The following is a 14,207-nucleotide window of genomic DNA, read 5'->3' as shown; positions in this document are numbered from 1 at the left end:
CTTACGCGTGAAAGTTGTCCAGCAATGTTTATGTTAGAGGTATGAGGAACTGTATAATTGATCTCAGGAGAGCTTTATTACATACAGTATAAATACATACTGTAATAAAACATTATAGATTTACTGTACATTGAAGGAAGCACCCCAGACATATCTACAGAGCACAATAATGGTAAAAGCTGAGTAAGCAAGCACATAATGACCCACAACACCCTAGCAACCACACAGAATACCCCAGCGACTGCACTGCAATGTGCTAAAAATCTACCACCACATAGCAATACTGTGGCAACATCAAGGTGGTAGGTTATACATACAGTAAAATAGTTTTGTTTCTAATCAAATAAAAAGAAATGCATGTCAGTGGTGTGGATTATCTACAGATCTAGGCAAGGCCATGTGTACAGCTAAAACTGATGAAAATCTGTCCGTTACCTAACCCAATCCTCTTGTCCCAGCATCTCTGCACTGCTCAAAACATTGCACGACTTTAGATAAATAATGCAGCACCATACAGCTACGTTCACAGAATTAACACCTATTCATCTTTGTCCCCCCCTATATTTTTCATTTGCATTGCATCCCTAAATATGTCGCTTTGTTTTCAGAGTAAATGTGATACGATGTGGGCTGATGTGCGAGCAAGGAGTGATCCAGAGCAAATGAATGGCAATATGTAAATATATAAGTGTGTGTAGATGCATACGTACCATGTGTGTGTGAAACAAAGATTTCGCACCAAAACAAAACGATGGATGGAGACAGGAGACAAGGACAGCATGGGAAGGGAGGGGGGAGATGAGAGCTGCAGCCTCTGATTGGCTGGAATTTCATTCTGGCGATGAGAAAACGTGATCCAGCCTGCAGAGGTACTGCAGCAGAGAGAGACAGCGAGAGAGAGAGAGAGAGAGAGCGAGAGAGAGAGAGCGAGGCAGAGCAGGCACTTGTGAGTCAGTGCGCTTCTGTGCGTGTGTGGGGGTGTATGTATAGAGAGCGAGCGAGAGAGAGATTGACAGAAGGTGGCAAGGGAAAGGCATCTCACACACAAATGGTCTTGATGTGCTGTAGAGAAAGATTTTTGCGTGTAAGTAAGAAGCTGGGAGTGTCGACGAGAAGGAGAACGCATTCAGACATCCATGAACCCCTTACACAACAGACTGAACGAATGACTGAAGGACCATCACTGGAGAAAACAGCTCAACGTGGATAAGAAGAACAGAGCACATTTGACATCTTTTCCTCCGAGGGTGCTTTGTGACACGTGTGAGGTCTCAAGCTCCCTTTTACAGCTCTCCACCCCTCCATCCATCCGTCCGTCCTTCTCAGAACGTGGAGAAAGGAAGGACTGTTTCCTCCATCCTCTTGCGTGCAACAGGAGCATCTGATGGGACGGAAAGCATACAGAAGGACGAGATGAGCCTGAGACATTAACAGAATCAGAACTGTGTGTCTTCAGCGAGAGAGAACCTAAGATTTACGACGACACATCCAAATCTAGAGATTACAACAGACACACGTGTATACAGGTAAGATTGCTGAATAACTGTGTATTTGTGTGCCTTGTGTATTTGCACATGTGTGTGTGTGTGTCATATATTCTGTAAAACGTGAGCAAGTGCAGGATATATTTCATTGCTGTAACCCAATAATGCAACCTAATGGATTCCTTACCGAAAGCATAAAGGCTTATTAATAATACATAATTCAAGTAATTCAATTTTATTGCGTGTATATGCTTTTCAATGTGATATGAATGTATTATTTAAGGTTTAACTAAATGTACTATTGGTCCGTATTTGTGTGCAAACACACAGCAAATGTCTTTGTGTTTCATATCGTGTCTCTTTTCTGCATTTCTTGCTCCCACATCCTCATGCAATACTTGCGCTTCTGTTATTGTGTGGCCATGTTGACCATGATGTGAAACAGGGCAGGTTGCAATTCATGATCACATTCACACACACATACATGAATGACTCACATTATCCGAGTGGGCATCTCGCATGGAGCATGCACACATCTCCGACATCACAGAAAGTGCTGGAGAGTAAATGCGTGCGTGTTGCATGCACGGGAGCTGCAGTCAGTAAGCTGCGTATGCTGCTCCGGTTGCATAACTGCCACTGCTGGCTCACCCCTCCCACATCATTGCACTAAAAACTGCTAACACAGATGCACACACCCCCAGAATACTAAAACCAACCCAAAACCTCAACCAGACACCCCGAATTTTCCTTACTGTAGATTCAGCCTCCTGTGAATGAAGATTCAGCAATCGATACTGTCCGTCAATATCTCAAAAGAGGAAGGCAGAAGACAGCTAGATGTGAGTCTATGCTCCTGAGGTGTGCAAACATCAGCTTTTCTATGGCAGATAATGACTTTGTATTGAAAAATGTTATTGCAAGTTGGGGTCACCATATACGGAGAAGGTGTAGGCTATTATTAGGTGTATTCTTTGCAACAACAAAAAAATGTGTGTATGTGTAACGTCAAGATTTTACTGGATACACTAAAATCTACATACAATTTTTGGTTTATTCTTTAGAATCAATGTATCCTGTATAATCTTAGAAAATTCTTATAAAATCATCCTTTTTGGATTGAGATGTCAAATTATGTTCAATGTTTGAATGGGATTTTAGCAGATTTATGTTTAATCCAATCTCACAGTAAAATGTTCAACCTGAACGAATCAAGTTGTCTACATTACTGTACTATCAAGTGTTTTAAGAGCATTTTATTATTTCATTTTATTTTATTTCATTTTTATTTCATATTATTTTATTTCATTTGATTTGATTTATTTTATTTTATTTTATTTTATTATTGTTTTGTTTTTTTGTTTTATTTTTTACTTAATCTAGGATTTGTTCCAAATCATGATTTAATCACGATATGATTTATAAATTTGAATAGCTATAACATAGTTTGGGTTTGAAAACAAAATATAAGTTAAGTTAGATATGTTAGTATATGTAAGTATAAGTTAAAGTGTTGTTGTAAATTGAGTCATTAGTAAATGTTGTTAAGAATAGCTTTGCTTATCTCACAACATCTCTGCTAATGGTAACCTTTTAAAGCTAATCAGTTGTCATTACACTGTTTTGTCTTAGCCGATTGCTAACATTGTAAGTAATGGTCTTCTTTATGACGTGTAAAAAGGACAGACTGATCAATAAAAGCAAAGGGAACAAAGACTATCTCTCCTGAATGAACTGTGGGTAAAATGGCTGACGCCCGCTCTGAATGACAGCCTCTGAATTATTAAACACTGCCTCCTCTTCACTAAAACTAGCATGACCTGCATTCTTTACAGCCGGGTGCACACATAAACGCAGGTTGACAACATCTCAATGACGTGCCATGAAGTGCCAAAAATATCTGCTTCTCTTTTGTTTTTCCAGAAGCATTGCATGGCTTTGTCTGTTTCATCTCGGTCAGATGTTTGCAGTGGAACATGATGTATACCACAGTAAAAATGTGTCTTGTTAATAGTTTGTAATAGTCTGCAGTCGAAAAGCTTTATCAATGTGATCCCAGTAGCATTGTACAGTAGGTACAGTACATTATACTATAAAAATGCTGGATTGTTTTCAGACCATGGACAAATCCAACTGATGGTTTAAATGAATGTAGAAAATGTTTACATTAGACTCAGTGGGGTGAAACAGCATTTTTAAAGTGTAAGTGTACAGAACAGTATGTTCACATACAGTGAAGTTTTAAAGTATGTTTGGATATATACGTATAGATAAAATTAACGTATTGACAGGTTTTAGAATGTATGAACATAAAGACAAAGAGAAAAAGACAGACAAATGTAAAAACATTGATAATTTAATATGAAATTGAATTCATGGAATAAGAAATAGTTTATGAATCATAGAAATAGTTAATGAAAAGGTCGTCATCCTTTACTCAAATTTTGAAGAATCCTCAATGAAGTCTCTTATTGTTCATTTTAACATTGTTAAATTCTGAAAAAGATTTGAGTACTGTGAAAGAGTGTTTCATTTTTGTAAACTGGATTAACTAGTTCATTGAAATGCAGTTCATGAATCAGACTAATTCTCCATTTCATCTCACATAATTGCATTAACTGCTTTTATGATAATTTTATGTGACTATACCTGTAAATATGTTTGAAAGCATCACATTAAATACACTTAACACATCACAATGCATTTAACATAATTACTCCTTTGTGACAAATGACACACACACATACACATGCACGTTATATCAATTTAAAGGGACAGTTCACCCAAAAATAAAAATGTATTTACCCTCAAGTTGTTCTAAATCTGTATAAACCTTTTTTTCCCGATGAACACACAGAAAGATATTTGCTTGTAACCAAACAGTTCTTGGCTACCATTGACTGCCATAGTAGGAAAAAGGACAATGGTCAAAAGACCCCCAGAACTGTTTGCTTTCCTGCATTCTTCAAAATATCTTCTTTTGTGTTCAACAGAACAAAGAAATGTAAAAATATTTTTCTCCTACCATGGCAGTCAATGAAGTCCAAGAACTGTTTGGTTACAAGCATTCTTCCAAATATCTTTCTCTGTGTTCATCAGAACAAACTTGAGGGTGGGTAAATGATGACAGAATTTTAATTTTTGGATGAACTATCCCATAAGTTATTAACAGATTCTTAAAGCTGTTTTACATGTGGTGCGTAAGCAGAGCATTAGCATCCTATTTTATTTTGGTGCAGATTTGTACAGCATGTCTCTCACATTGATGTAAAAAGCGTTATTTTAGATGCTATTTCAGTTTTCAAAAATATATACAGTATGTACACATCACACGTATCAATACAAGGGAGATCATCCTGTGACTGCACATGTGAAATTTGCCATGGTCATAAGAGCAGGTCTCAGGACAGGCTTTGTGAGATAGAGGTGAACAGCTGATAGCATCGCTGGTACAGGACAGCGTGCCGTCCTCCTGACTGTCTCACTGCACAGGTGGAATGTGGCCAGAGAGAAAGACAGCAAGCAGGGCGGTCGAGAGGAGAGGATGTGCATTTGGAATGTGCTGGGTAGTACCTGTGTGTATTTTTGTTGTGCTGGTGTGTGTGTGTGTGTGTGTGCGTGCGTGCGTGTGTGCGCGTGTGTGTGTGTGTGTGTGTGTGTATCTTTGGGTGTGTAGAAGAGGGAGTGAGTGGGGTGTGAGGACAGGAATGTTCCAGATATTCTGATGACTGTGCATCCATCTGTTTGCTTGCTTTCAGCATTTTATATTAGATTGTGTTGATGATGAAGGTTAGTGGAAAATGCAAGAATTGAATTCTAAACGTAACTGCAAAACAAATAACTGGGATGGGACAATCAAATAGTCCCATCCCAGAATTACGCCATTGGTTGAGACAGTGTTGTTTTTGGGTTGGCTGGGATGCTCAGACAAACAAACTGTTGTAATGCACCTCAGAATCAACCTGTGAAAGTCTTATAAATAGTTTACTACTTTACTTCCATGTATGTGGAACATATATAGTCACGGACCACAAAACCAGTCATAAATCGCACAGGTATATTTGCAGCAATAGCAAAAAATCATTAGGACATTAAGAAAAGATCAGGTTCCATGAAGATATTTTGTAAATTTCCTACCGTAAATATATCAAAATCCAAAAGTGGATGCAAAAAAATAAGGAAACACCCCTGCAAACTTCGCTTGCTGCTGCCCGCTATTTGGAAATGACCCATTCAGTAACTTACTGTAGATTTAATTTACAATGTTGTTTCAAACATTAACTTACCTAGTTCTTATATTTTCTTTCATAAAACAAGACTAAATCTTATTCTTATAATAATGTAATTCTTATAATCTTATAATTTAAGAAGTTTTCATTATTTTTTTACTAGAAAACAAGACAAAAATGCTTAGAATTTTTTTCTGTCTTTTTTTGCAGTGTTGCTGTGCTAATGCCAGTAATGAGACCAGTCTCTCCATGCTCATTTTGAATCTCAAAAGTCAAAGTGTAAAGTAAGTAAAAAAGTAAAGTTTAAGTACTAATAGGAAAGCAGTATTAAGTAGTAATTAAATCTAGAGTGAATTATTGGCAAAACTACAGCAAAGATTTACAGTAGCCTGTACACTACACAATAAATTACAATAAAACCACAATGATAAGTAAATAAAGTAGGAGCCGATAGCCTAGTGGGCAGTGCTCCGACATGTGGCGCGGTTGCGCATCGGGCGACCTGGGTTCGACTCCCGTCTCATGGTCCTTTCCCGAACCCTCTCTCTTCGCTTCATGTCCTGTCTACCACTAAAAGCTGTACTATTTAAGCCAAAATGGCAAAAACACTAATCTTTAAATAAGTAAATAAATAAAAAATATAAAATTTGTTTAAAAAGATTCTGCTAAGTTTTTAAACCCTTGTGGGTGTTCACGTTCGCATTTTTCATAAGTCTGATTTAACAGAGCTTAAGGATACCCATATCTGCTGTTTACGTGGCTTAAAAAATTTTGTTAAATATTTTTACACAATTTGTTATGGTTGTACAAACAATGATGTGGGCCCAGTAGACCCACAAACATTGTAACAAAAATATGAGAAAAGGGTTAACGCGAAAAACGTCATTATAGCTAAAGTCAGTTTTGTTTAATACTGTGTGTATTCGTGTTGTGATGGTGCTTGGATGTACTGGAATGTGATTTCTGGTTGTTGTGATAAGGTTGTGAATGATGTCAAGAATGTTGTTGACTGTTACTCGGTGTTATTGAGCTTCTTGGTGTTTCTTTTTCTGTGTTTAGAGCTTAAGAGGTATTTCTCCCACTACATACAGTAAGTTCCTTAAATGCCATCATACATTGTTCAAACCAAGGGTAATGTTAAAACATTACTACATTCTTAACAAATTGTACTCTCCCATTCAGAATATTTATTCCCAAACGGTTGTCATATAGCCTATCTCTTCTCATTTATTCACTGTGCCTCATCCTCTTGCCCATGCGTTCTGCTGACAAGGTCAAATGCTCACATGATTTCATTAAGCCCGTCCGCTGGGCCAGCAGTGCTGCTCAGAGCAGCGGGCATTTGGCCTGCTTTAATATTTTCTGTGCTGTATGCCTCTCTGATTAGCCTCTTACATAGGAGACAATCCTGCATGTGATGCCGAGAGACTTCTTCTAATACGCTGGAACACTAGAGCTCGCAAGATCTCTAACGCTAACAAAAATATTAGCAAAATACGTCAAAGTGTTGGCATGATTTTTTTTAGACGTGTAGTATATTATGGTTGTAAGATGGTATACTTTGAAACGAAGTAGATATTATTATGCTAAATATTGTATTCAATCAGTACTATTGGTGTCACAATATATCGTACAAGTTGTGATATTGTGTAACTGTGATTGTTGATATTTGTTACAGTAATACTACACTTAATATTACTGTAAATAACTTTCTCCATCTCCCTACTCTCATATTTTAAGTATGATTCTTTTGCTAAAAACAAATCAAAGCAAAATTTTACTCAAAGCATCATTTATTTCTTTAGTTTTATACACTATAATAATCTGTAATTTTATGGAATTTTACTGTTTTATTTTTCACGTAAGGAAAATTACAAAAGTACACTGCAGTGTAGTAATAGCTTTCAATAATGTGTGTAAAACAGCATGAATAATATGTAATAATACTTTACAAAAATATTATTTTTCATTTTTTTCTGGTGCCCCAGCTGCCAAAATATTACAGTTTTTTAAAGGTATTTTTTACAGTGTAGATTTCACAATAATATCTCCATCATGATTTTCTTTGGCAACAATAATCGAGCTATGAACATCAGATATTGTGACAGCCCTAATATATATTATAATAGTTATCATCTGATACCATAATCATGTCATAAAGCTTGAAGGGTAAAGTCCTGTATCATGTTGTCATTTTTTTGACTGTTGTCCCAGATCTCTTTTATCTCACATAATAAAATACATTTTAAAATTTCAAAAGATAATTTTTTTTAACTTATTTATATAATAAAAATATGTCAATTTATGTACTTATTTATATGTGAAAACTGTTTCATTTGTGATAATACCCTGACAGACATCATAGTTACTTTCAAATCATACACATTTGAAGATCTCTAAACAGAAATGAGAATGTGAGAATCATTTCATTTATCACATCTCTTAGTCTCTAATGCACCAGCTGACTTTGCTGATGTCAGAAAGCTTATTCGCACCTTTGCAAGTGTGTGTGAACCAGTGAGAGCGTGTGGTTATTTTTGGCCCTGCCTCGCAGCTCTTCGGTGCCGTGGTGACTCAAATGAATGTGACTGACAGTAACTGGCTGATCAGAGTCTGAGACCTCCAGAAAATGGAGGATGGTTTCCTGTGTTAACATCCTAATTCAGTTATTCGGTTACTAAAGCAATAAATGATAAGAAATGAGAATGAAAAGAGGTTGTGATGACTTGTGATGACTATTTGTTAGGTTTGGTTAGTCATAATTTCGTCAGCGTGCGGGCAAAAACCAAGTGTGCTTGCGCATGTTTCTGGTGTGGGTGATAGTGAGTGGTGGGCCATGTCTGTGGGGTGAAGCAAAGTGAGAATCTTTATAAAGGTGACTGGAAAAAAGAAGAAAGTAGTGAGGCCATAAATAGACATTTTAACTAATGATGCATCCATGTCGTGTTGGAACTTCCATATTTATGTGATGACAATTCATAATGTATTACCATAATGTTACGGGGGTTTTTTTGGTGACTGTACTGATGCAGTATTCAAGCCTTCCTGTAAAGTTTGTACAGCACAATGTGATTTAAGCATTTAAATGATTTTAATTAGAAAAAATGATACATTGAAAATGTTTGCATAGATATATAACAATTTAAGAAATGAAATATTCATTTATTTTACTTACTGATAAAGACTGGAAATGGGCATTCCGAGTATGGAACACCGTACTTGGTCACACGTCACGTCACTTTCACTTCAACCTTTTTTTTCATCTTAAAATTGACATTTCCATGGAATTACCTAAATGTATGTGTTTATACCTTAAGCAGTATAATGTGAATTAAAAGAACGCATGCTTTCCCTCCCTCTTAGTTTCTTTCTCGTACATTATCTCCCCAGCACATCTTACATCACTGCAAAATCTGCAGAGGGCAGTTACAAATGTCAGCGTGCTCTCCACTCTTTACGTTTTAATAAAGCGCACAAACATACACAAACCACATCTAACCACAGTTTTTTAATCAGATGATTACTGTCATATCTACATGCCATTTCTCACGCTGCTCACATACTGATCGTTTAGTAACGACTACTGCAATGCATGGTTTCTTTCCAGCTGTGCCAATATTAATGATATCATAACAATCCAATTCAAATCAATTCAATTTTATTTATATAGCGCTTTTCACAATGTGGATTGTTCCAGAGCAGCTTTACAGGAAAAAAACAGAAAATGTAAAACACAGCACGGTGCATGGTGTTTATAGAACAAGCAAGACGATATCTAATAATATCTAATAAATGCAGTCTCCCGGTGAGCAAGCCAGCCAACAATGCCCTGTGGCGAGGAACCCAAACTCCAATGATAAATAAATGGAGAAAAAAAAACATCAGGAGAAACCAGTCTCAGCCGGGAGAGCCAGATCTCCTCTGATGCGTCACAGCTGCACTCAGTTACTTTGATGAAAAGTTACTGAGTAAATGTTTATGAAGAATAGAGTTTATTAGTTGTGATTTAGGAAGTTTCATTTGTTGAAACTGTTTGGGTCTAATTTGGGTCTAATAACAGGTATGTTTTAATACGCTCTGATGATAAAAAATAGAATAAGGCATTTAAGGATGTGGTTTACTGTGAAGACGGTCAATGCTGAAGGAGATGTAAAATATAAATGTAATGAATGTATTATATAAATAGTTACAAACAGCAAGTTGACTTTTATTACATTGGCAGCCATTTTACAGTGGGCTTCTACAATGCAGTGTCAACAGGTTTATTACTGTAGGACATATTGTTCTGCATTCAGGTCCTCCATCTTTTCCCCACAGAGACTCTCTGTACCCCACCAGGCTGCAGATGGCAGCTGGCATGAAGAGAAAGAGGGTTTTTTAGACGGGAAAAAAATGCAGGGTTCCAGAAATCTGCTGTGAATTGATACGTTGCACAGATCACAGCCTAGCTGAATGCTGTTGCACAGCATTTCTCTTAAAACATATTCATCAAAGTGCTGTTTTTTTCCTCTGAAATGACAAGACACATTTTAGACGTGTTCCCAAGAGCACAGGCAATTGGCCTAAAAAGGTTGAGCTGTGTCCTTGCATTAGTCTCACCGGAACTCTTTTATTTTCTTCTCTAGGAAATGGAACAACACTACCTATAAGTCAGCATATCTGAAGCATGCTGGGAACAGATCTGGAAGGAAGACAGGTCTGGCAAGAATCCTGAGACACTCTCGGACCTGTCACGTCATCAAAGACTGGACAAGCGTATCATCAAACTCAACGCACACCCCTCAAGGAATAGTGGGCTTTTAAGGACTGAAAGAGCACCTTCTAGATCTTCCATGAGCATCTCCTAAAAAAGACTTTGCTTATCAGAAGAAAGGTCATGGAGGTGTAAGAGCTAGTCGAGAGAAGAAACGAGAACCAAACAGGGTCACACCACAACAGCGACCTGAAACAGGAAGGAGGTATAGATGGTTGTGACACTGGGGTGAATGTAGCTTCTGGGGCGTTGGTTGCATCACTTCCCTTCTAAAAATCCATTAAGCAACCCGTGAGACAGTTCAAGTTATATAGTATTATAGTAAACAGTGTTTAAGTGCTTAATTTTCCCTTAAAGGTATTAAATCTATATTAAAGTCTTGTGTCAAAATAGATGTGTTATTTAATTGAAATCACTGAAAATTTGCCAAGATATCTTCTGATAAATTTTATTTGTGACAAACAATATCAATGAATATCCACTTGCTTTAAATGAACAATTCTGATTTGTGCAATATCAGTCAATTAGGTGCACGTTGTTGCTTTAATATTTTATAAACAAGAACGTATTTCTTGTGACCTCTCAATCTAGACATTGACTTCTGTTGTCCCTCAGGGCTTTTTATAGACGTTTTGCACTGGCTGGGAGTCTCTGTCTATCTGTGCCACACAAAGACTCAGGGTGACAGAGCCCGTGACCAAGGAGGAGCTTTAAGACAGCAATGGACAAACCCATTCGTCCTCATGTCCCCTGCAATGGCTGAGTGTCCTCCCCCAGTGCACTGAAGACATAATCTGCAGGACCATACACTACACACATTTCCTCTGCCAATATCACCACGACAAAGAGTGAATGTCCTGCTTGCGACGCCAACCTGTGACCATCCCTATGGACACCGTCAAGATCATCCAGTCTGAGAAGTTCCCCCGCGAGTGTCCCATCCCCATGACCCAGCCTCGCTACGCCCCACCTCCCCGTGTGGCGTGGGATGGAGGAGGCGAGGGAGAGGTTATCGTCAACCAGGCCTGTGGAGACCTGTCTATGGAGGTCAACGGAAACACCGTGGTCGCACCCAGACCCCTAGCGTCTCCCCCTGCCCCCATCCTCCGCCGTGAAGCCAGTTATCTAGCCCAGCGCAAAGCCAGCACGTCCGACATCTGTTACCACCAGTTCCACTACAAGATGGACAACGTAATCGTCAACCAGTACGTGCTCCGCTCTTCCTCCACCTCTTCCTCCTCCTCTTCCACCTCCTCAGGCCCGGTGATGCCATGTGAACCACTGGACTGTCCCACCTGTGGACACACCTATAACTTCACTGGGAAGCGGCCACGCATTCTCTCCTGTTTGCACTCGGTATGTGAGGAGTGCCTGCAGATCTTGTATGAATCCTGTCCCAAGTACAAGTTCATCTCCTGCCCCACCTGCCGTCGCGAGACCGTGCTTTTTACAGACTACGGGCTGGCCGCGCTGGCCATCAACACCAGCATTCTCAGCCGACTGCCGCCCGACCCAGCAGGGACTATGCAGTGGGGCAGCGACGGTGATCGCAGCTGCTATCAAACGGTTCGCCAATACTGTCAATCAGCTTGCACCTGCCACATTGCCAACCCCCTGTCCTCCTGTGGCATCATGTAAAGCTGATTAAGCAAGTGACTGCCACAACTCATCCCAAAATGCTATCCAGCCGTGCCCACCATCTGAAACCTTGAGTCACACACATTCACCCCCTCCGATCCGTCACAGGTGCATTTGTATATTTAATAGCACAGGATGCTATGTGGACTTGAAGTGAAAAGGACACTTGTGCGCAAAGACAGAGATATGAAATATCAGAGTAAATGTATTTTATGTATGAACTGATTACCCTCTATCCCTCACACTCTTGTTTGGATGTGTTCGTCATTGACATCTCTTTACATGGGAATGCCAAGGGAAGTCTATGTCCCCCATTCTGGGTATGATAAAGACCAATAAAGAAATTAAAAGTGAAAATGTTTGCTTGGTCTTTAAAATGTTACACAGAGGTGATAGCTTGTGCAAAAAATAGAACTGCGTTTCCATGGTTCTGTCAACAGATACACCCATCTTCATTATAACCTATTGGTTGAGTTAATTGTTATGTCTGGCCCAATATAACTGCTCAAACAAACTGCAATTCTGTTTGGTGCCACTAGTGGGGCTGAAAATACACTCTTTGACTTGAAATGGATATATTGTGGAAGTGCTAAAAATGCAGCAACAAGTACAAAAATAAAGACACCATGATAAAGGAGAAACCAATAAAGACATGCCTATATTTTTAAAATACATCATTATCAAAAACATGTATGCTGTGTTGTATGAAGTACGGTTAAAATTCAAAAGCAGTTTTTACTGTTGTTTTCTACTTTTACATTGCCAGCAAACATTTCCGGAATGAGATAAAGTATCACACACATATTTTATTATAACAAAGTGATACAATGTAATTCTAAGCTATTTTTTAAATCTGGTGTCATACATTTTCGTATATTTACAAATACTCGGAAACTGAACATTGTTCCACACATACTAAGTAGTTAGTATAATGTTTCTCATATTACATTACATTTGGCAGACACTTTTATCCAAAGCGACTTACATTGCATTATCCTATACATTTGTTTCTAAGTATGTGCAATCCCCTGGGATCGAACCCACGACTTTGGCATTGTTAGCGCCACACTCTAACCACTGAGCTACAGGAAAACCAAATTATTTCATGTTGTTTCGCAATTCACATTATTATTCATTTGCCAAATGGTTGTATAGTCAATAGGATAATGTACAGTTAACTATTCACCATGGCAAAATAAACATTTCAAAGTGTATGTAATACATTCCATGAATAGGAAGGAAGGAGGCGGGAACCGGCGAACAATAACCAAGTTTTAATAATAAAATAAACAAACAACAAACAGAAAGTAAAGGGCCGACAGCTACCTCACGGTCAACTGCCGGCCACACAAACATAAATAAAACTTAACACAATGTCCAGGCCTGGTCCTCTCTCGTCGTACAATCCTGTCGCTCGTCCTTTTATGCCTCCGAAATCCTCCATGAGCGATGCGAGACCGGTGCAACGCGCAGCTGACACTCATTATCACTCGCGTCACCGGCCTCGCACCGTTACCTCACGGCTCTCGTCCCGCCTTCCTCGTTACAGTGTATTAACACAGAATGCTTACACATTATGTTTTATTTTCTGTTTTTAGTACTTTAGTAAACATACTATAAAATGATAACAATTAATTGTAAACTGTGTTGTGAAGGTGTGTATCTCCATTATAAAGCTATTCACAGGGTTACAATGTACCACAGATTTCATAAACGTGTGGTCATCCTTCTACTCCTGAAAAAGTTCGACAGTTTTGTCTTCTTCTTTGGCTGATCGCTTTGAGAAACAAATACAAGAATGACATCACATAACAAAAATTATATAATATATATATATATACTGTGTAGTGGAAGACAAATATCTTCTATTATTACATATTTCAAATATTTTTTTACCTTTTGCTTTGGGGAGGCTTTTGTGTTTCCTGTCTTCTAAGTGAAGTAAATTTTATCTTCTGGATCTTACTTGGCTTTTTGGATTCATGTTGTGGTGGCTGCTTTAACAAACAGAGGAATATATTAGTGATCACTTTCAACATCCACATTTCTTTGCTACCTACGCTACTAATAATATTTATATTGTTTAGTTATTTCACTGACTAT

General features: G+C 38.3%; 1 protein-coding gene across 1 annotated transcript; it reads left to right on the top strand.

The window, feature by feature from the left end:
- Nucleotides 1–868: 868 nt before the first annotated feature.
- On the top strand, nucleotides 869–12,461 carry rnf208 (ring finger protein 208). Its single transcript, XM_057321508.1, has 2 exons — nucleotides 869–1,526; nucleotides 10,339–12,461. The coding sequence occupies exon 2, from the start codon at nucleotides 11,319–11,321 to the stop codon at nucleotides 12,102–12,104; it is 786 nt and encodes a 261-aa protein (XP_057177491.1). The 5' UTR covers nucleotides 869–1,526; nucleotides 10,339–11,318; the 3' UTR covers nucleotides 12,105–12,461.
- The last annotated feature ends 1,746 nt before the right edge of the window (nucleotides 12,462–14,207 follow it).

Source organism: Triplophysa rosa, linkage group LG22 (genome assembly GCF_024868665.1).
Source record: "Triplophysa rosa linkage group LG22, Trosa_1v2, whole genome shotgun sequence".
NCBI lineage: Eukaryota > Metazoa > Chordata > Actinopteri > Cypriniformes > Nemacheilidae > Triplophysa > Triplophysa rosa.
Note: the sequence above shows the minus strand (reverse complement) of the source record. Positions and strands in the feature narration are given on the sequence as shown.

Excerpts from the sequence above, each read along its gene's own strand:
- rnf208 (XM_057321508.1), top strand. The coding sequence starts at position 11,319 with ATGTCCTGCTTGCGACGCCAACCTGTGACCATCCCTATGGACACCGTC.